This window comes from Mesoplodon bidens (genome assembly GCF_964165515.1).
Source record: "Mesoplodon bidens genome assembly, chromosome: 2".
NCBI classification, from domain to species: domain Eukaryota; kingdom Metazoa; phylum Chordata; class Mammalia; order Artiodactyla; family Ziphiidae; genus Mesoplodon; species Mesoplodon bidens.
Genome location: NC_138177.1, coordinates 166,674,735 through 166,695,901, shown reverse-complemented (window position 1 = coordinate 166,695,901; position 21,167 = coordinate 166,674,735). Strand labels below are relative to the sequence as shown.

The following is a 21,167-nucleotide window of genomic DNA, read 5'->3' as shown; positions in this document are numbered from 1 at the left end:
ACCCTAGTGACCCCATTTTACAGAAAAAGAAAGAAAGGCTCAGAAGGGTTCACTGGCTCTAGATCAAATGGCAAAAGAAAGTGTCAGAGTCTGAATTCAGACCTGGGTGTGATTCCATGAAAATGAATAATTATATATGCACACTTGGCAGGCTGAGCATCTAGGGACCATCTGGTTTAGCAGGCTGAGGACTGTATTTCTGAGCAGATTCTTTTTTTAGATGAAAGCAAGATGGGAAAAATAAGCTGGCAAACTACTTTCCTTCATTCAACACTGGTGGGATTTGTGCTCAGTTCTGCCCTCTTTTTAACTCTCAAAATGCTACATGTCCATGGATCTCAGTTTACTCCACCTGCCCTTGGCCGCTCTGTCACTGGCTCTGCCCTGGGCCCCACAGCTGGGATCTGGGAAAACCAAAAAAAAAAAAAAAAGGAAGCAGGAGCAGCTGGAGACATCTGAGGGCTGGACGAACACCAGCTGCTCCCAAGTCTGGCTGGGGAACAAGAAGCCTGCTGCTGGGGGCATGTGGGGAGGGGACAGCAATCTCTGCTCCCCATGTCAGTCAACAAGAGGATGCTTTTCCCATCCAACAGATGGGTCCTGCTCCTGGAATAATGTAATAAAGTGAAATACTAAATATGGCAGAGAATCTATATCTCTTGGGGAGCAGGAGGCCAAGAGATCAAATGTTAGCTGAATCTAATCAAGAAGGCTCTCATAGACGATGTGGAACTCGAAAAGGGCCTAAATGAATCGTGGTGTTTGGATGCACAGAAAGGAGGCTGGGAGGCCCTGCAAGCACAAAAACATCACGAGAAAGGGCACGCATGTTTGTATGGGGGATGGGTGGGCATATTAAGGGGAAAAAGAAGAATGCACGGTAAAGAAGCAGAGGACAGGAGAGGTAAGGCAAGAACAGACAGCGAGGGGCACAGATGCAATTCTACAGAGGAAAGGGGATCTTGTAGATTCTTGACAACTTGTTGACGGAGACTCGACCACCACCCCACATCCCAGCTGGCAGACAGGGAAGCTGAAGTCATGAGAGGAAAGCATACACACAGGTCACAGAGTGAGGGACAGTGAGAGAGTCAAGACAAGAACCCAGGGCTCCAGACAATTAGTTTGGTCATCTTTCTGTTAGACCACACTTCCAGGCTGGTATTTTGTTATAAAAATGGTGTGTCGGGCTTCCCTGGTGGCGCAGTGGTTGAGAGTCCGCCTGGCGATGCAGGAGACACGGGTTCGTGCCCCGGTCCGGGAAGATCCCACATGCCGCGGAGCGGCTGGGCCCGTGAGCCATGGCTGCTGAGCCTGCGCATCCGGAGCCTGTGCTCCGCAACGGGAGAGGCCACAAGAGTGAAGGCCCACGTACCGCAAAAAACAAACCAAAAAAATGGTGTGTCAGGCAGACCTGGCGGCAGAATGCAAGGCAAAAGAGAGGCTCGAGTCCAGGAGGCTGTAAACATTATTCCAGGGTGAGTTGATGGAGGAACTAAACTCAAGTGAAATGGAAAGGATGGGCTGGGCGTGAGCACCACGGCGAGGGAAGAAACAAGAGGACTTCACAGGAATCGGATATGGCAGCGAGGGAGAGAGCTGTGCAGAGGTCATTCACAAGCCATTCTCAGGCCTGGGAGTTTCTCCTGAGGAGGTCACGGGGCACTTTAACCTCCTGACCTCAGACTCAAATGCAGCAGACAAAAATTCATACACTAGTCTCTACAACAAACTCCCTATCCCCAGGTCCTCGTCCCTTTGGCCAACTTCTACACAAACCTCTCTGAGTCTCCCACTCAACATTTCAGGACCCTCAGTTTACATCTGGTGCTTAGATGTGTGTGTTTGGATGATTGGGTGTGAAATTAAAACCCAAACCAGAACCTAGGAGTGTAGCCTCTCCCTGGTGGTGAAGAGAACTTGCACAGCTAGAACTGTGGTGTGGATTTTGATTTTTTTTTTTTTTTTTTTTGTGGTACGCGGGCCTCTCACTGTTGTGGCCTCTCCCGTTGCGGAGCACAGGCTCTGGACGCGCAGGCTCAGCGGCCATGGCTCACGGGCCCAGCCGCTCTGCGGCATGTGGGATCTTCCCGGACCAGGGCAACGAACCCGTGTCCCCTGCATCAGCAGGTGGACTCTCAACCACTGCGCCACCAAGGAAGCCCCTGGATTTTGATTTTTGATGTGAGGAGCAGGGAGATCAGAGCGAAAAGATTGGAAAAACTGTCTCTCTCCATCTAGCTCCACCTTCCTACGACAGTAGTAGCTGAGTGGCAGTTAGCAAGCTTCATGCGAGGAAGCTCACTGAAACTGGAGAAGCTGGAATAAGAATTAGACCAAGACCTTTTGGGGCCATTCAGCACAAGGGCAGATTATACCTAACCTTATGGGTATGTAAGGAGGACCAAATAAAACAATACTAGTGATGGCTAATGTTTATTAAGCCCTTAATATAGACACTGTGTTAAGCGCTTAACATGCATTATTTCATTCAATTATTACAACAACCCTAAGAGGTAAATACTACCAGAATCCCCATTTTACAAATGAGGAAGTTGAAGCTCATGAAAGTTAACAAATTAGCATAGAGTCACAGGGCTAATAGCGTTGGAGTTGTCCGATTTCTGACCATGTTCTTCGTCCCTGAACTGTTTTCCTCATCTGGCAAATCAGCAGAGCACCTGGCCCACAGTCCTCTGCAAAGCTCAGTTCTCTCCCCCAAACCCACCTCTCAGTAGCACTAAGGATATTGCTGAATCTCAATACAAGTCATATAGAAATTGCTGGAGAGTTTGATCTTCTTGATTCAATCTCATGAAATTACACTCCTCAGAACTTGACAGTTTATTTTTTCTGTAAATTTGTTTATTTATTTATATATTTTTTTGGCTGCGTTGGGTCTTTGTTGCTGCACGCAGGCTTTCTCTAGTTGCGACAAGTGGGGGCTACTCTTCGTTGCAGTGCACGGACTTCTCATCGCGGTGGCTTCTCTTGTTGCGGAGCATGGGCTCTAGGCGTGTGGGCTTCAGTAGTTGTGGCATGCAGGTAGTTGTGGCTTGCCGGCTCTAGAGCGCAGACTCAGTAACTGTGGCGCACGGGCTTAGTTGCTCCGAGGCATGTGGGATCTGGACCAGGGCTCCAACCCGTGTCCCCTGCATTGGCAGGTAGATTCTTAACCACTGCGCCACCAGGGAAGTCCAGAACCTGACAGTTTAAAGAGATGGGGAAGGTGCAAAACCAAGTGTATCTATTAGGCCGTATGGCCCAGTGATTAAGAGCTTGGATTTTGATGCCTAGATTCCAGTTTTGCCAAATTCCTTCTGGTGAGAGCTTGATCAAATCACTTCTCTATGGCTCTGTTTCTTCATACATAAAATGAGGCTAATACCACCTGACCTCATGGGCTTACTGTGAACAGCAAATGAGATGATGCACGTAAAGCTCTGAGCACAGTCTGGGACACACAGTAAGGGCCCAATAAATGTTGGCTCTTACGATGATGATAATACCGTTTTCCATGCAGCTATGGCCAGGGACATTTCGCCTCTGCATCTGGCTGTGATGGGACAGAAGTGAGCTTCCTACTGACTTCCTAGGTCCCAAGTACAGGGTATGGGCCTCTCCTGTCCCCCAGTCACTTTGCAGGCCCAGGGGTAAGTGGTGCCCCAGAAGAAAAAGGGGGCAGGTGAAGGTCCCCACAAGGCCAAGACATAGAGTTGGAATCCATCAATTGACATTTCAAGAGCCCAGTAGTCTTCTTGAAGAAGGGCAAGCAGGGGTGCTGTATCAGGACACATGCTGGCAAGGGGCTTGGGGACTGCTGAGAGCATAACAAGAACCCAATCAGTCTTAGCCTGACACGTCCAGGAAGTGGGAGGGATGAGGAATTTCATCCCATCCTGTATTTACTTACCATCCTTCCTGACACACCACTCTGTGCACAGAAACTTCACAATATACCTATACCACTAGGACGCCTCCACAGGTACGGTCCTATAACAGGATGGGGAACAAGAAGATGCAAAAGAAACCCAAGACATCTTCTTTGCTTTTTGAAAGGATTCACTAGAATGCAATTTATCAGCACATGTCAATTAATATGCAGGATTACCTTGCTTATTTAAAGGGCCATTTAACTGGTGCCCTTTGATTCCCTGGAAGCTAACAAAAAACCGGGACAAAAGACCAAAGGCCTGTGATACCCACTCTGAGCAGTCAAAGGAAGGATTACAAAGTCTAAGCACTAAAGCCAGTGCATTCTAGTTGCAGGAACATCCCTAAAGCCCTCTCTCAGTGCTTATTTAGTTTTACTTGAGACAGTTGTAAATAACGTGGCTGATCAGAAGTTATGAATTTGAAGTGAACAGGGAGAGCTGCTGGGGGGTGGCACAGTCAAGGCAGTGAAGGGTAATGGCTGGCAGGCTGACCACAAGGGAGACAACACAAACTATGAAAAGCAATGAAAAGAGCTAAGAGGCCAGCAGCCGGGAGCCATGTAATGTAGATGGAAAGAGCTCTCCATATCTTCACAGATCAGAGGGTGCCACTGCGCTGGCATTAGACCTGGTCACAGGTGTCTTTGTTCTCTGGGGATGGTATGGAATGTTAGGTACGGCCAGATGACTAGCTTTGGCCAATGAAATGTGAATGGAAATAATGAGGGTCACTTCTGGGCAGGAGCTTTAAGGGCTAAGTGGGTGCTTCACCATGTCCTCTTCCTGTTCCACCATGGCCAATGGCAACATTTCCAGATAATGGCAGCTCTGCCAGCCTGGTTCCCCAAGTGAGGATAAAAATGATGCAGAGGATGGGCTTCCCTGGTGGCGCAGTGGTTGAGAGTCCGCCTGCCAATGCAGGGGACATGGGTTCGTGCCCCGGTCCAGGAGGATCCCACATGCCGCGGAGCGGCTGGGCCCATGGGCCGTGGCCGCTGGGCCTGAGCGTCCGAAGCCTGTGCTCCGCAACGGGAGAGGCCACAACAGTGAGAGGCCCGTGTACCGCAAAAAAAAAAAAAAAAAAAAAAAGATGCAGAGGACAGTCTCGAGCTGACCCACAGAGGACAAGAAGCATAGGCAAGAAATAAACTTTTATTGCTTTTTGGGATTGTTTGTTAACTACTGTATAATTGAATCTATCCTGATTGAAACATTCTAAAAAGTTAAATGAGGTCAGATCACATTAAGAAGTGTGTGCATTATCTTTTTGGTAAATTACCCTTCAATATTACAGTCAATATAATATTGTGTGACTTAAAGGATAATTTTCAGTGAGGAAAATTCACCTACTCCAATGACATCAGATAAATGAGTCATTACCAGAACATGAACTGAATAGAGGAGATGGATCCAGTTTCCGAACAACTTCTTTCTCTAGGAAGGGTCCAGGTCTTTACAAAATATACCTGCATTATTTATGGGTCTAAGGCAGAAGCTGGGTCTCACGCTCTAATGCTGTCAGAACTGACTTCTCAGCATCTGCAGAACCAGCCCCAGGCACAAGGGATGGCTTCTACTGGTTCTGTGATTGCTGAGGGGCTCTGGTCCCTGTCTAGGGGTTAAAAGGCCCTACAATATATCTGTATGTGCTCTCATAGAAGGAAATCCATAATGTGTTCTTGAGTAAAAACAGCAAGCCAACAACTTCAGAATGTACAGCCTTATTAAGTATACATGGAACATTTACAAAATTGACCTCACACTGAGGCAACAAGCAAGTCTCAGAATGAAAACCACGTGGGTCATTTTCTCTGACCAAAAGCAATTAAGCTAGAAAACAACAGCCATAGGGTAACTAGAAAAATCTCACATGTTTGGAAAGTAGGAAACATACTTTCAAATAATCCATGGGTTATACATCTTTTCACTTAATCCTCCTAACTATTCATAATGCAGATCCTCATTTTAGAAATGCAGGAACTGAGACTAAAAAGAGAACATAATTTGCTCATATTTACCCAGCTAGCAGTGAAGTCTGGACTCAAAACCACACTATAGAACTCTAGAGCCAGGGCTTTAATGATATTCTCCTTACGCTATGTCTCACTGGAATCCACAGATCCTCCCCAGGTAGGCCCACAGCCTCAATGGATCTGGTGTTTCACCTCTGAGAAAGAATAGTTGTTGAGAGATGGGAGACAGTCCCAGCTTGCTTTGGTGACACTGACCTTGGCCCTGTTGCATAGAGACGCGTTTCCCTCTTGCTCTTGCTTCCTCTGGAGTCCCCTACTTGGACCGAGGTGAGAGGTTTAGAGTAGTGTTTACTACTCTAAAGAGGGGTGTTTCAGGTTGATGTTCCCAGACAGCTTTGAACTAGATCACTAGGAAGACTTCCTTTCCTTTCAAAGTTTTTTTCTACATGGGTACAAGTGGTAAGCAATCAAAGAAAGACAGAAGGAAAAGTTACTTCCAGATGGCTCCCCATCTTGCTGTAATGCAGTTTAAATACAGAAAATATTCTAGGCAAACATATCATTAGGCAAACATGAGTATTAATATCATTCATATTAAAAATGGAACAGAATGGAAATTCAACCTATATCTTGACTTAAATTTGAGACTAAGGCCTCAGAGCCAGAAGACAACTACAGCACCCTGATTCTGAGCAAGTTGGAGGCTCACGATATCTGAGGTAAGAGGCAAGACCAAAGTGTTCCTAAGACTTCTCTCTAGGGAAGGCTTCCTGAATTCAAACCGACCAAGCTCCCTCCCTTTTGTGGTGAGGGCCTGGTCAAATGGCTACTTAACAACGTTAGTCTCCTTCTCCACCCCAACCTACGTCTTTTGTTTCCTGTCAAGCTACATTTTCAGCAAAACTCTAAGACATCCAGAGCTTCTGAGGTACCCGCTGTCCCTCAGCCTCTCTCCTTATGCTATCAGGACAATGCTGTCTGCCCCTTCCACGGGCTCACAGGTATAACTTCATCCTGACTAAATGCCTGAGACTATGTTTCATGCAGTGAGAAGGCTTGAAAATAAACAGAAAATCTGATGGTGGTCCATATCCTAGAAAGCTACCTAAAGTGTTTAGAACTCACCAAACAACACTGGGGAGGGAGAAGGGGGAGGGGGAGGAAGAAATAGCACCAGGTTGGGCTAGAGGTCCGGACAGTGGGAATTTTCCCTCCATCCTCTGGCTCCATTTCTTCCACTGCAGAAGCCACACACTGGCCCAGGATGAGGGAGTCAGCTGGCTGGGTTAATAGCGTTCCCAGTGCTCAGCTTGGAGCTTGGGTCCTCCCTTGCCCCATCCCCCTGTTTGTTCCCCACACCATCAGGGCTCAGTCCCCAGAAAGTCAGTTTGCCAATCAGTGAGTGACCCAAGATCCAAGTACCCGGTTATCCAATCAGCAGTGTGATTACATCCTCTCAATCTGTGCAGAAGGGTCATGATGACCACTTCCTGATAGGAGGACATGGGTGTCCCTGGGCAGGCCCCAAATGGGAACTCAGCTCAGTAACCTTTCACAAGTGACCTGTTGTGCCTAGAGGCTGGACAGATGGTGTGGGGCCCCTGGGGTTAGTGATGGTCCGATGCCTTCAATGAGGTTGTTCCATTGGTCATAGTCCTCGTTCAGGTCTGAATGAGAAAAAAACCAGGTTAGGTAAATGGTTGTAAGGTTAGATCGAAGAGTAGCTACCATGGATTTAGTGGGTCATACTAGAGAGAGGAGCACCTGGGATACTAAAAGGACTGGTTACGGTGGCTGTGATGGTGGAAGAAATAATGATAACTACTATTCATACATGTGCTTCATAAATGACTTGCTTAACCCATAACAACTCAGTAACGATAATAATAACAGAAGGTAGCATTTATTGAAGGATAACTCATTCCAGGAACTTTGCTAAACATGCATTGTTTCATTTAATTTTCATAATATCCCTATGTGTTAGGTACCATATTGGCCCTATTTCACAGTTGAGGAAACTGAGCCTCAGTGAAGCTACCTGATTTGTCCAAAGCCATTACAGATGGTGAGTGGTATAGACAGAATTCAAACCCCGGTCAGAAAGGGTGAGAAAGTGGAAAGCCCACTTCCAAGCCCATGGATATTGCCGAGCAAGAACAGATCCTTCACACGCCAACCAGTGAATGTGGAAGCAGGGCCATGTCAGTGAAGGGCAAGAGGCATAGGACAGCAACAGCACGAAGCAGCAGAACACCGGGTACAACTCAAGAGAGGGCCCTGGGGCCACGGGCAGGTGGATCTAATGACTTGGCGAGAACAGTCAGAAAGGGTCCAAGGCCACAGGCTGAGGGAGTAGGACACAGCTGAGCAGGCAAATGGTGTTTTTGTTCAAAACAAACAAAAAACCTGGGACAGAAGGCAGCGACCACTCTCCTTCATCTTCAGATCCCCAGGGCCCTGCCAAGAACCTGGCATGGAACAGGTCCTCGACAAACAGAGCGACATATTCATTAATACAAAAATTACTGGCTTCCCTGGTGGCGCAGTGGTTGAGAGTCCGCCTGCCGACGCAGGGGACACGGGTTCGTGCCCCGGTCCGGGAAGATCCCACATGCCGCGGAGAGGCTGGGCCTGTGAGCCATGGCCGCTAAGCCTGCACATCTGGAGCCTGTGCTCCGCAACGGGAGAGGCCACAACAGTGAGAGGCCCGCATACTGCAAAAAAAAAAAATAAATTACTGAGCACACCACTATGTGCCACAGCTTGTTCTTGGTGCCAAAAATACAGCCACAGACAAATAGAAACCCTCATCCTCCCAGAGCTCACAATCTAGGAGGCAGAGATAACGACAAACAAAACAAACTACATAGGATATGAAAAGGTGAGCTGCGCTGTGGCAAAAATGAGAGCCAGACAGAAGCAGTGCTGGTGGCCGGGAGATGGGGGTGACAGGAGGAAGGGACAGTACAATGGTTTTTCGGTTTGTTGTTTGTTTTTTTAAATAAATTTATTTATTTATTTATTTATTTATTTTTGGCCGTGTTGGGTCTTCTTTGCTGTGCGCAGGCTTTCTCTGGTTGCGGCGAGCGGGGGCTACTCTTCGTTGCAGTGCGTGGGCTTCTCATTGCAGTGGCTTCTCTTGTTGCAGAGCATGGGCTCTAGGTGTGTGGGCTTCCGTAGTTGTGGCACGCGGGCTCAGTAGTTGTGGCTCGCAGGCTCTAGAGCGCAGGCTCAGTAGTTGTGGCGCACGGGTTTAGTTGCTCCGCAGCATGTGGGATCTTCCTGGACCAGGGCTCGAACCCGTGTCCCTTTCATTGGCAGGCAGATTCTTAACCACTGCGCCACCAGGGAAGTCCCAGTACAATATTTTAAAGAGGGTTGTCAACATGAGTCTCACTAGGAAGGTGAGATTTGAGCAAAAATGTGGAGGTGGGAGTGAGCCATGAAACTACACGGCAAGAACATTTGAGGCAGCGGGAACAGCAGTGCAAAGGTGTGAAGCGAGAGTGTGCCTGGAGCGTGGAGGCTTGTGCAGCGACGGCGAAGTAGGCCCGGGGAACAGCCGCAGGAGGGACGCTGGGTGTTGGCTTTGTCTCTCAGAGAAATGGGAGCCACTGGAGGATCCTGAACAGTGGAGTGACAAGATCTGGCTTCCTTTCTGAAACAATCACTCTGGCTGCTTGATTGAGAAAGGACTGTGTAGGGTGGCGGTAGGGAGATCAGTTAGGAAACTCTTAGAGTGATTTAAGTGAGAGAAGAGTTGGACAGGATGGTAGTTGGGGTGGTGACCAATGATTACTTTCTTTTTTTTTAATAAATTTATTTATTCATTTATTTATTTTTGGCTGCATTGGGTCTTCGTTGCTGCGCGTGCGCTTTCTCTACCTGTGGCAAGTGGGGGCTACTCTTCGCTGTGGTGCGCGGGCTTCTCATTGCGGTGGCTTCTCTTGTTGCGGAGCATGGGCTCTAGGCACGCAGGCTTCAGTAGTTGTGGCACGTGGGCTCAGTAGTTGTGGCTCGTGGGAGCTAGAGCACAGGCTCAGCAGTTGTGGCTCACGGGCTCTAGAGAACAGGCTCAGTAGTTGTGGCGTGCGGGCTTAGTTGCTCTGCGGCATGTGGGATCTTCCCGGACCGGGGCTCAAACCTGTGTCCCCTGCATTGGCAGGCGGATTCTTAACCACTGCACCACCAGGGAAGACCCAAGTGATTACTTTCCATTTGTATTTTGAAGGTAGAGCCAATAGGATTCTCTGAGGGATTAGATGGGAGGTGTAAGAGAAAAGAATGGGGACTTTGGTTTGAGTAACTAGAAGGATGGAGTTACTATTCAATGAGGAGGGAAAGACTGCAGTTGAAAGCCATTCTTGTGTGTGACGTCCCTAAGAAGTCGAGATGTTGCATAGTGGGTTATATAAATCTGATGTTCGTGGGCGAGATCAAACTGGAGACATAAACTGGAGAGTTGTCAGCACAGACATGGCATTTAAAGCCATGAGACTAGATGACATGAGGAGATACAGGTAGAGAAGCGGTCCAAGCCCTGAGTCCTGGAAGCAGCAAAGCAGATGGAGGAGGAGCAGACACTGAGAGGGGAGGAAATCACAGGGGGACGTCTTGGAAGTAAAGACAGGGCTTCACAGAGGAGGGCGTCACCAACTCTGTCAGCAGCTGCTGAGGTTCCAGTGAGATGAGGAATGAGAAGTGACTGCTGGATTTAGTGCTGTGAAGGTCACCGGTGACCTTGACAAAGGCAGTTTTCATGGAGGACTGGGATGCAAAAGGCTGACTGGAGTAGGTTCAAGAGAGAATGGGAAGAGAAGAATCGGAGAAAGTGAAGACATTCTTGTGAGGAGTTCACTATCATGAGGAACAGGGAAACAGGGTGGTAACTGGGGGGCAAAGTGTGGGTCAAGACAGATTCTTTTCAAGAGAAATTTCAGCATGAAGTAAACCAGCAGAGGGGAAAAATTGATGATCTAAGGTAAAGAGGAAAAAATGGCTGGCACAATCATCCTGAGCAGACCAAAAAGGGTGACATCCACTGTGCAGGTGGAGGGGTTGGCCCAGTTAGACAACTTGAGTAGGAACCTCTAGGAACCAGACGGAAAGCTGAGTATGTGCAAGAAGGAGGCAGGTAGATGCAGTGTTGGGATTTTGAGGAGGTACTGACTGCTTCCATTTTCTTAGTGAAGTGGGAGACAAAGTTAAGCGGCTGAGAGACAGGATGGGGGGGAGGTGTTAGAGTTTTGAAGAGAAAGAAGAAGGTGTGAAATGGTATCCAGGAGAGTGGGAGGGAGGATGAGTAGCTGGAGACAGGAGCTGCATGTAGTTCATAGGAAAGAAACGCCAATCTTCTTAACAGAAGGTAACACAATCCCTGTGTCAGCGGAACATGTGCTCTCAGAGGTAGTTTTTAGGATCACAGGTATTTTTTAGAAGTGGTGAGAAGTTCACCTGAGCCACCTACAACCTATTTTAGTTTCCCACATGACAATGTACTGTGGGAAATGGCCACCAAAAAGCTTTTCTCTCTTTGCAAAACTAATTACCCCAAGCTGAGAGCCTCTGCCTTTTTTCACTGTCTTATCTCTTAATCACTTGGATATTGCAAGAGCCTCCTAGCTGGGCTCTTTGCTGGGCAGGCTCTCAACCTGCCCCATTTCACCCATCCTCCATGATGCACCCAGACTACAAACACAAGTCTAATCATGACAATCCCTTGCTTAGAACCCACCAAGGACACTCACAGCCCAATTCAAACTTATGGGACTTCCCTGGTGGTGCAGTGGTTAAGAATCCGCCTGCCGATGTAGGGGACATGGGTTCGATCCCTGGTCTGGGAAGATCCCACATGCCGCGGAGCAACTAAGCCTGTGCACCACAACTACCGAGCCTGCACTCTAGAGCCCGCGAGCCACAACTACTGAAGCCTGTGCACCTAGAGCCCGTGCTCCACAACAAGAAAAGTCACCGCAATGAGAAGCACGTGCACCGCAACAAAGAGTAGCCCCCGCTCGCGGCAACTAGAGGAAGCCCACATGCAGCAATGAAGACCCAATGCAGCCAAAAATAAATAAAAAATAAATTAAATAATTTTTTTTTAATTCAAACTTATTTCAGCAAATACATGGGCTTCTAGATCTGGTTTCTGCCCACTTCTCTACCTTTATCTTCCAACAATTCACTATCCTGAACTCCAGATACACAAAACACAGCTTCTCAAAACTGACCAAGCCCACACCAGTCTTTGTGCCTCTGTCTAGAAGACCCTTGGCCCCTCCCTGCCTAGTGAGCATTACTCATCTCTAACATTAAAGACAAGCATCATTTTGTCTAGGGAGCCTCTTTCCTAGCTGTCCTTTCCCTTCCGTCAGAGTTAGGGTCTGTCCTCTGTGTCTCCCGAAGACTCAGTGCATCCCTGGGTCCGCAGAGCCACTGCCAGAACAGTGCAGCAATGAAGCACCTGGGCTTTCGAATCAGACAGCCTAGGGGGCATTCGGGCTTTGCCACTTACTAACCAGATAACCTTGGGTGAATTACTTAAATTTTCTAAGCTTTAGTATCCTCGTCTGTAAAATGGAGTTAATAATAAAAGCACCCATCAGAAAGGGCCATCTGCAGGACTATACATGCTAATGTAACTAAAGTACTTAGCAGAAGGCCTGGCATAAAGCACGTCCTCGACAATCTTCCTACAATCTAAGACTCTCCTAATCTTCTGCTGGTCTCCAATAGTGAGTATGTTAGCTCAATGGACATTGCTACTCAAGGGAGAGCAATCATGCCATGGTGGGCTCCCCTGTCATCTTTAGTTCTTCCCTAATGATATGATGCCTAAGAGGAAATAGGGAAAGTGGGCTGAGCACCATGTAATCAGGCCCCGTTAAAGTCTTGAGACATGGATCCATTCCTCTCCTACCAAGTGATAAGGATGATGCTCTAGGGCTTCCCTGGAGGCGCAGTGTTTGAGAGTCCGCCTGCCGATGCAGGGGACACAGGTTCGTGCCCTGGTCCAGGAGGATCCCACATGCCGTGGAGCAGCTGGGCCCGTGAGCCATGGCCGCTGAGCCTGCGCGTCCAGAGCCTGTGCTCCGCAACGGGAGAGGCCGCAACAGTGAGAGGCCCGCGTACCGCAAAAAAAAAAAAAAAAAAAAAAGAATGATGCTCCAAGGTCTCTATTAACCCTAAAGGCTCTAAACCCATGCTGGCACAACGGCTCATGATGAGCAAGATGAAATGAACAGGCATAAATATTAAAATGTAAATTTACGTTCAAAAAGTCAATACATTCGAAATAGGACAGATACATTTTAAAAGCAAACTCAATCCAAATCAGATTTGTTTGGCACTTGGTGGAAAGGTTAATACACTCAGGCCATCCAACTAGAAGTCTAGGGTCCAGAGCTCAGAGGTGACGGTTCTGCTGTACCAGGCGCTGGCCAGACCACATCTGGCATGTCGTGTTCAAGTCAGTGCAGCACATGTTAAAAGGCACACCAACAAACAGCGCATCCGAAGGGGGAAATAAATGGCCCCATGGGAAACTGCACAGGGAACAGGTGGAGGTACCAGGCACATTTAGCTTAATGAACAGAAAACTCAGAGAGGACACCACAGGTGATTTCAAATATCTAAAGAGCTGCTATGTACAGGGGTCTGAGGCTTCTCGGGGTAGCTCTTGAGGGGATGCCCAGGGCAAGTGGGAAGGAGTTACAAAGAATCAGATCTTGGTCTTAGGTTAGAGTTAGGTCAAACCTAACTTCCCTTCTGAAGGCAGCTGCCTTACGCCCAGCACCTGCTAGGGACCAGCCTTGCACAGATAATGGTAGCCTACTCCATTCTGACTGGATCAGAAAGGGACATCTGATCAAGAGAGCTCCGGGCCCGGGTTGGGCAGTGGCCTACAACGTGTTTTGGCCCGTAAACATGAGCTGGTACAACCCAGTTGTTTCTCTTGGCAATCTGGTCTAAGAAATCCCAGAAGTATGGCGGTGAACAGAGGGAGCGGAAGATGAAAGGATGCCACGGGGAGAGAGGACAAACCACAAGGGGTTCAAGCCAACTGAAGTGATAAGGAAGCAGAAACAGCGAATACGCAGGTGCTCTCAGCAAGAGTAAAAGTTCAGAGTGGAAAGAGGAAAAATGCAGCCCGGAGCAGAGAAACAGAGATGTCATGAGAGGAAGAGACAGAGAGACTGAGCCCAAGAGAGAGACAGAGAGAAGTCAGTCCTACAAGCTACCTCGGCTCCTGTAACTTTTCCCTTCCCTGCCTGGCCAGGTGTACTCTCATAAACAAACTCTCCTTTCTTCTCGAGGTAAATTAGTGGATCTCTAGTCCTTGTGACCAAAACAAGCCTAACTAGAATATCAATTCTTAAAACTATTGAAGTTTCCTGTGACGGAGAGGGCTGACCCTCAGAGCAGCGCACGCTCCATGCTGCGTGACCACACAGCAGGGAAGATATGAGAGGATGTCTTCTCTGGGTGGGAGGCTGGACCAAAGACCTCTACAGGTCTTGCCATTTGCTGGCCTGTGATTTAGGACATTAGTCATCATCCTTCTATGCTTTCTCTTTTTTTAAATAGCACTTCCACAATCTATCGTCATAACCTCCTCCACAACACAGATAAGGTGAGTGCTAATGAGTTAGAACAGAGGTAGTGGAGTAGAGAGAGGTGAATGTTCCATGTGCAATGAGGAAACCAAGGCTCAGAAAAGTTAAATGACTAGGCCAAGGTCATTCAGGTGGTAAGAGACAGAATCAGGATCTCCAAACTTTCAGCTAACTGTTCTTTCTAGAACTCTATGTAACTCCCTCCTTCATTCACGTTTTGCCATAAATCTCCCTGATCTGAGACGTGTCAGTATAGACCACTGTGCAGGGAAATCTAAGAGACACCCACCCCCCCCCAGCTGCCCCACAAGCCCCAGTTCTCTGCTTACCAAGGTGCTTCTGCAGGAAGGCCAACATGGCCCGCACCACAGTCTCCTGACCTTTATAGGGGTCCAAGCTCCCATGGGTTTGAGCGGAGAAGAATTTAGCAATCCAGTTACCAGCCACAAAAGGAAAGTCAGTTTGACTCCAATGAACAGAACCACTAAAAGAAAAGAAAAACAAGTATCTGGTAGGGCTCTGGAGGCTAGGGCACATAAATATTTAAGCACCTACAATGTGCAAGGTGCTTTACATGCATTATCTCACTTAATTTTCACAACAATCTTGTAAGGGAAGTATTTTCCTCTTTGACAGACCAGAGGAGAGAAATGATCTGCCCAAGTTCACACAGCTAGTAAGGGATGGAGCTAGGATTTGAAAGGAGGTATACCTGGCTTCAAAGCTGCTTCAATTCCTAGACCATAAGGCCAGAGTATGCAGGGAAAAGGCGGAGTCAGCTGGAGAGAGGATGGGGCATTGAGGCGAGGTCTGCAGCACCTGCCATTCCCACGTTATTATAAACTATCACAGACCTGCCATTCACACATTATTATAAACTATCACCCCATGGTTTTTACCCAGTGACTTCTGAACATTCACAAAACTTATCAGCTCCATCTTTAGCTCAGAACTGTACACAAAGTAAACAGGAAAAAGAAATAACTTGCCTTTAAGTAATCAGAAAAGTTAGGGCAAGTGCTTGTAAAAGAGTGTTTCTGGATCAGAATTTAAGTCCTTTGACATCAAGTGCACTTAATTTGAAGGTGAAATTCTCACTAGGTTCATTTCTAGCTAAATTACTCATAACTAAATTTACTAGTCAATTCAATGAGGGAAGGAAGATCTAAATGTTAAACTCTATTTGATATCATGCAGAAAAACTGACTTTAAGAGGAATTATCTAAGGCACATATGAAAGTATAAAAAAAATATAATGGATACTTGAGTATCCAGCACTCAGTTTAAGAAATAATATATTGTCATGAGTTATATCCAGGGACTTCCCTGGTGGCGCAGTGGTTAAGAATCCGCCTGCCAATGCAGGAGACGTGGGTTCGATCCCTGGTCTGGGAATATCCCACATGCCGCGGAGCAACTAAGCCCATGAGCCACAACTACTGACCCTGCGCTCCAGAGCCTGTGAGCCGTAACTACTGAGCCCATGTGCCACAACTACTGAAGTCCACATGCCTAGAGCCTGTGCTCCACAACAAGAGAAGCCACCGCAACGTGAAGCATGTGCACTGCAATGAAGAATAGTCCCCACTCTCCACAACTAGAGAAAGCCTGTGTGCAGCAACAAAGATCCAACGCAGCCAAAAATAAATAAATAAATAAATTTATTTTTTTAAAAAAAAAAAGAGCTAAATCCGCAGTTTTTGTGTAACCCTTCCCAAATGCTCTCCCTCCCCTCCAGAGGTCACATTTATCCTGGATCTGAATGGCTTAGGGAAACTGTCAAGCAGTCCTCTGCTGCTATGAAATCAAAATGAAAGGAGAGGGGCTGGCCCCAAGGAAGACAGCCTGGGCCAAGATGCGCAAGGGAAGAAGCCACGGCCTACTGAGGAGATCCCTAGCAGTCCGGGCTTTGGATCTGGCATTTCAACCACCTGAATGAGTCCATAGGTCCATGACATGTAGTTACTTGTCATTTCACTGAAATAGGACCTGGGATCCTTGAATCATGTGGGCTATTTGGCTCAAGTACAGGGCAGGACCAAGTCAGAGACTTGTCAGTGAGACTTTAGTCCTGCACCTGTAGCTCTAAGCCACCTCCTATGTAAAGTTCATTTCTTTTTTTTTATAAATTTATTTTATTTTATTTATTTTATTTTTGGCTAAGTTGGGTCTTCGTTGCTGCACATGGGCTTTTCTCTGGTTGTGGCGAGCAGGGGCTACTCTTCGTTGCAGTGCGCAGGCTTCTCATTGTGGTGGCTTCTTTTGTTGTGGAGCACGGGCTCTAGGCGTGTGGGCTTCAGTCGTTGTGGCACACGGGCTCAGTAGTTGTGGCCCACAGGCTCTAGGTGCAGGCTCAGTAGGTGTGGTGCACGGGCTTAGTCGCTCCGCGGCATGTGGGATCTTCCTGGACCAGGGCTTGAACCCGTGTCTCCTGCATTGGCAGGCGGATTCTTAAGCACTGCACCACCAGGGAAGCCCTAAAGTTCATTTCTTAAAGTCACTCAAAATCTTCTCTCTGTGAAAAATGCCTCCTAAAATCAAACCATCTGACAGTGTTGATGATGGAAGTGAAGAGAATGTGGTTTCTCTCAGGCAGAGAATAGATGGTTCATGGAAGATACCTGAATTTAGGTATTCATGAAGGTCTCTAAAAATCCATCTTGTGAGTGTCAAAGGTCTACTATAGCCATACTCTTCAAAAGACTCAATAAAATTCCCAAATGAGATTAGAGATTCCTGGAGTCCACCCAGACCCACACCTCTTCCTCTCTAACATATAATCCCATAATACCCTGTCATAAAGTCATATAAACTTGTGAATAAATCACTGTAGGTGGAGCTAAGTGGAAAAGAAGGACAGACATGAAATTCCAAAGGAATTAAGATTTTGAAATTCAGGAGGTATTTATGTATTCTATCAATGGGTAGAACTTCTGGATAAATTAGAGGCAACTACGGGAGCCACAGCTGAGTAGAAAATGCAGCGGACACTGGGGATCATGATCTTGGAGTTTACTCACAGGACAGTTATAATCCTGGATTGGTCATGCTGGGCACAAATCTTCTTCATCAAGTTGACACTCTCCATTGTCTGGAATTTCTCAGCATTGATGAAAAATATAGGGCCTCGGGCCGTGGGGTAAAAGTCATGTTCCAGAGGAAACATCCAAGCATCCAGAGCCACAGCACACCTGGAACAGGACCAGACATGTGGAACTGCCATGTAGAAACTCAAGCAAGAACAATTAGGGTAGTTCTCCCTTCAATGGAGTAAAAAGCTCAGAAAGCCAGGAAGGGGAACCAGGGCCCATACCCTTCAGTTAGGATCTTGGATAGAGATCACTTTTACCTGTCGCCAAAAATCCTTCTAGATTTTTAAACTCTCTGAAAACAAGGATCAGACCTCCTCCTTCTCTTGGATCTACTCTCAGGCAGCTGACCTGAGTCACACAGAATGGCACTTCCTTCATTTACTCATTCATTCGTTCACCTCATCAAGTACCTACTATGTGCTTAGCCTTGTGGTGTGGATCTAGAGATAAATGACACAGTTGTTGCTCTCCTGGAGCTCCCAGAATAGCAGTGGAGATAGAACACACAAGGTAGCAAAATACAGTTTAGTGCCCTGATTGCACAAGCTGCTAAGTAAGCCCAGAGCATACGTGGCAGGAACGTCAGGGAAAGCCTCTTTGGTGCCACAACTCAAAGTCATGGCCAGTTTGTCCAGCAGAAATCTCTGTCACCAAGGGCAAAACTAAGGCCTCCACCCCCAATGCTCCTCCAGTCCTCCATCTCAATAAAGGACAATCATCTTCCACTCAAATGATGGACACACAGATGAAAAACCTTGATTCCTCTTTCCTTCACCTCAAACATCACTAAGTCCTGAAAATTCTAAAACCTATCCTGACTCCCTTCACTTCTCTCCATCCCACCACCTCCGTCCTAAAGCAAATCCCTCATCTCTCACCTTGACTCGGAAATAGCCTCCTTCTACTTAGCCTCCTTGTTTCCAGTCTTATCCTGCTACACCCCACTCTTCACGTAGTGGTTTTTAAATGTAAATAAGATTTTTCTATACTTAAAACCTTTCAATGGTTTCCTGTCATACTTAGAATAAAATCTAACTTCCTTACTCTGGCCAAAAGGCCCCATGACGGGGCCCCTGTTTATCTCCCTGATCACACCTTGAATCGCTTCCCCCTCACTCACTATGGTCCTCCCACACTGAAACAGCAAGTTTCTTTCCACCTCAGGGCCTTTAGCTGTTCCCTCTGCCTAGAATGACCTTCTCCTAGACCTTTATGTGGTTGGCTTCTTTGCCTTTGAGTCTAGCTTATGTCACTTTCTCCAGGAAGCGTCCACATACTCCATCCAGCTTATTAGCCTATTTTACTTTCTTCGTTGCACTTGGGTGCCAGGGATTTGATTACTTGTTTACTAGTCTCCTCCCACAGAAACATAATTCCATGAAATCAGAGACCTTGCTTTCTTCTTCACCACTGAATCCCCACCTCCCAAAACAGTACCTAGCACAAAATACATGCCGAATGAATGTACGGTGTGTGGAGCTAACAGCAGCATCACTGGGAAACTCACCGAAATCGGGTCTCCTTGGCCAAAGCCAGAACAGCCGTGGCCCCTCCAAATGAATGTCCCATTACAGCCACGCGGCTCATGTCAATGCTGCCCTGAGAAAGGTCAGAAACACAGGGGTGCATTTTTAGGAACTCTTCAAGGGCAAGAGGAAGAAACAGTGAGACAATGATGCAGAAACACAATACAGTGGGCAAGACCTCCAAAACCACGGTATTAAGCGCCTCTTGCCCACTGGAGAGCAATGGGTCAGGCCATCCCTGGACTGAACAGCCTTCTGTAGGCAGGAATTCTGAAAACCACATTTTTCATCTTTATTTTAATAATCTTGCCACCTATAATATCTGGATGAGGTAGCTATTCAAATATCTATGAATAAATGGATAAACAGAAATTATATGACCTATCAGTATAAGAGCACGTTAAGAATAAGAACTCTCAGGAATTCCCTGGCAGTTCAGTGGTCAGGACTCAGCGCCTTCACTGTGGTGGCCAGGGTTTGATTCCTGGTCAGGAAACTAAAATCCCGCAAGCTGCAATGGCGCGGCCAAAAAAAAAAAAAAAAAAAAGAATAAGAACTCACTTCATTTAGATCCTTGCCTTATAACCAATCCAACCAGAGGGATGGATGACACGTGCACCAAGTCAAGGACACAATGGGGGCGCTCCTACTGCCCCTCCACTTTGCTCTGAAGCAAGGACTGCTTGTACCAAAACCAACTCAGGTTCTACTTCCTCCGACATCTGTCCTGACTTTTATCTAGCCAAGTGAGCCTGCTGGCTCTAACGTGCTCTGCAAGCATCTATTTCTGGTTGTCCCCAGAAGCCTTCAGGACATGGTTATATAAAGAACCACTGCAGCTGCCTGCTAAGGGGCTCAAAAAACCTCTCCAGGATTTGCTGCCCAGCCTCTGCCCTGAACCTATGCTCTCCTTTGCTCTTCCCAACTTCTATCCCAAGTTTGTGTATCTAAATTCTCCCCTCTTTGCTCAGTACCTTTGGGTTGGTCAAGGTCTCTTCAGCTTTTTTAATAAGTTAATATATTTACATAACTCTAAAATCAGGAGTATATAGAGAAGTCTCCTACCTACCCTATTCCCTGTCCACACAGTTGCCCACTCCCTCCCCAGACAGGTAAGTTGCTTGCGTCTTTGCAGAGCTTACTTATGCCTACACAGGTAAACATGAATATATACTTTCCCCCCTTTTACACAAGTGAGAGTGTATCTTACTTGTTTTACATAATAATATTAGTACATAAAGAGCTTCCTTATTCTTTTTTACAGCTACATGTGATTTCACCATGGTACAGACAGCTAGTGATCACCAAAACTGTTCTTCTTCCTGGACACGCAGCTAGATTCTGTTTCCCAGCAGTTAGATGTGGCCTTGTGACTTGATGTGAGTGATAGTGGTCTTGTGATAGAATATGAAAGTGATTATCTCCATTTACAGGCATGGTCTATAAAAACTCTTCCATACAAACCTCCATGCTCTTTCCCATTCCTGGCTTAACGTACATGGTGAAGTTGGGTTTCACAGGTGGAAGAGGGTAGAGCGATTAGAAGAAGGGAGCCTGGATCCCTGAGTCAGCGCTTGCATAGAAGCACCCGTTTTGGACGTCATGTGGGAGAGAAATAAATTTCTCTTTGTTAAGGCACTGAGATTTGCGGCTTACGTGTTATAGCAATTAGCATTATCCAAAATAATACATCCATTGTTCCATAATCTATTAAACCAGCTGTGGTCACTTATGGGTGAACATTTAGGATACTATCAATCTTTTGTTATTACAAACGACACTGGGATGAATAACCTTGTACATACATCATGTTACATGTGTGTAGGGACGTGTAAAATAAATTGCCAGAATTGGACATTGCTGGGTCAAACACTACGTGCATTCGTGCTGTTGAGAGCTATTGCCAAACTGCCCTGCATGGGGCAATCTGCACTCACACTGGCAACGGAGCAGAGAATACTTCCCCACAGCTTTGCCGACAGGGTGAGTAATCAATTTTTGGATCTTGCTCAATCTGATAGATGAA

General features: G+C 46.9%; 1 protein-coding gene across 3 annotated transcripts in view; it reads right to left on the bottom strand.

The window, feature by feature from the left end:
* Positions 1–2,500: 2,500 nt before the first annotated feature.
* The window catches only part of PAFAH2 (platelet activating factor acetylhydrolase 2), a 33,919-nt gene continuing 15,252 nt past the window's right edge, over positions 2,501–21,167 (bottom strand). The window contains exons 6-9 of one of the 3 annotated variants that reach the window (XM_081223477.1): positions 19,123–19,214; positions 17,544–17,714; positions 14,853–15,007; positions 2,501–7,575 (exon numbers count right to left, since the gene is read on the bottom strand). In XM_081223477.1, the coding sequence (XP_081079603.1) occupies positions 7,481–7,575; positions 14,853–15,007; positions 17,544–17,714; positions 19,123–19,214 (513 nt within the window). In that variant the 3' untranslated portion in view covers positions 2,501–7,480. The remainder of the gene's footprint in view (positions 7,576–14,852; positions 15,008–17,543; positions 17,715–19,122; positions 19,215–21,167) is intronic. The other 2 variants (XM_081223476.1, XM_081223478.1) reach the window with 2 other exon arrangements.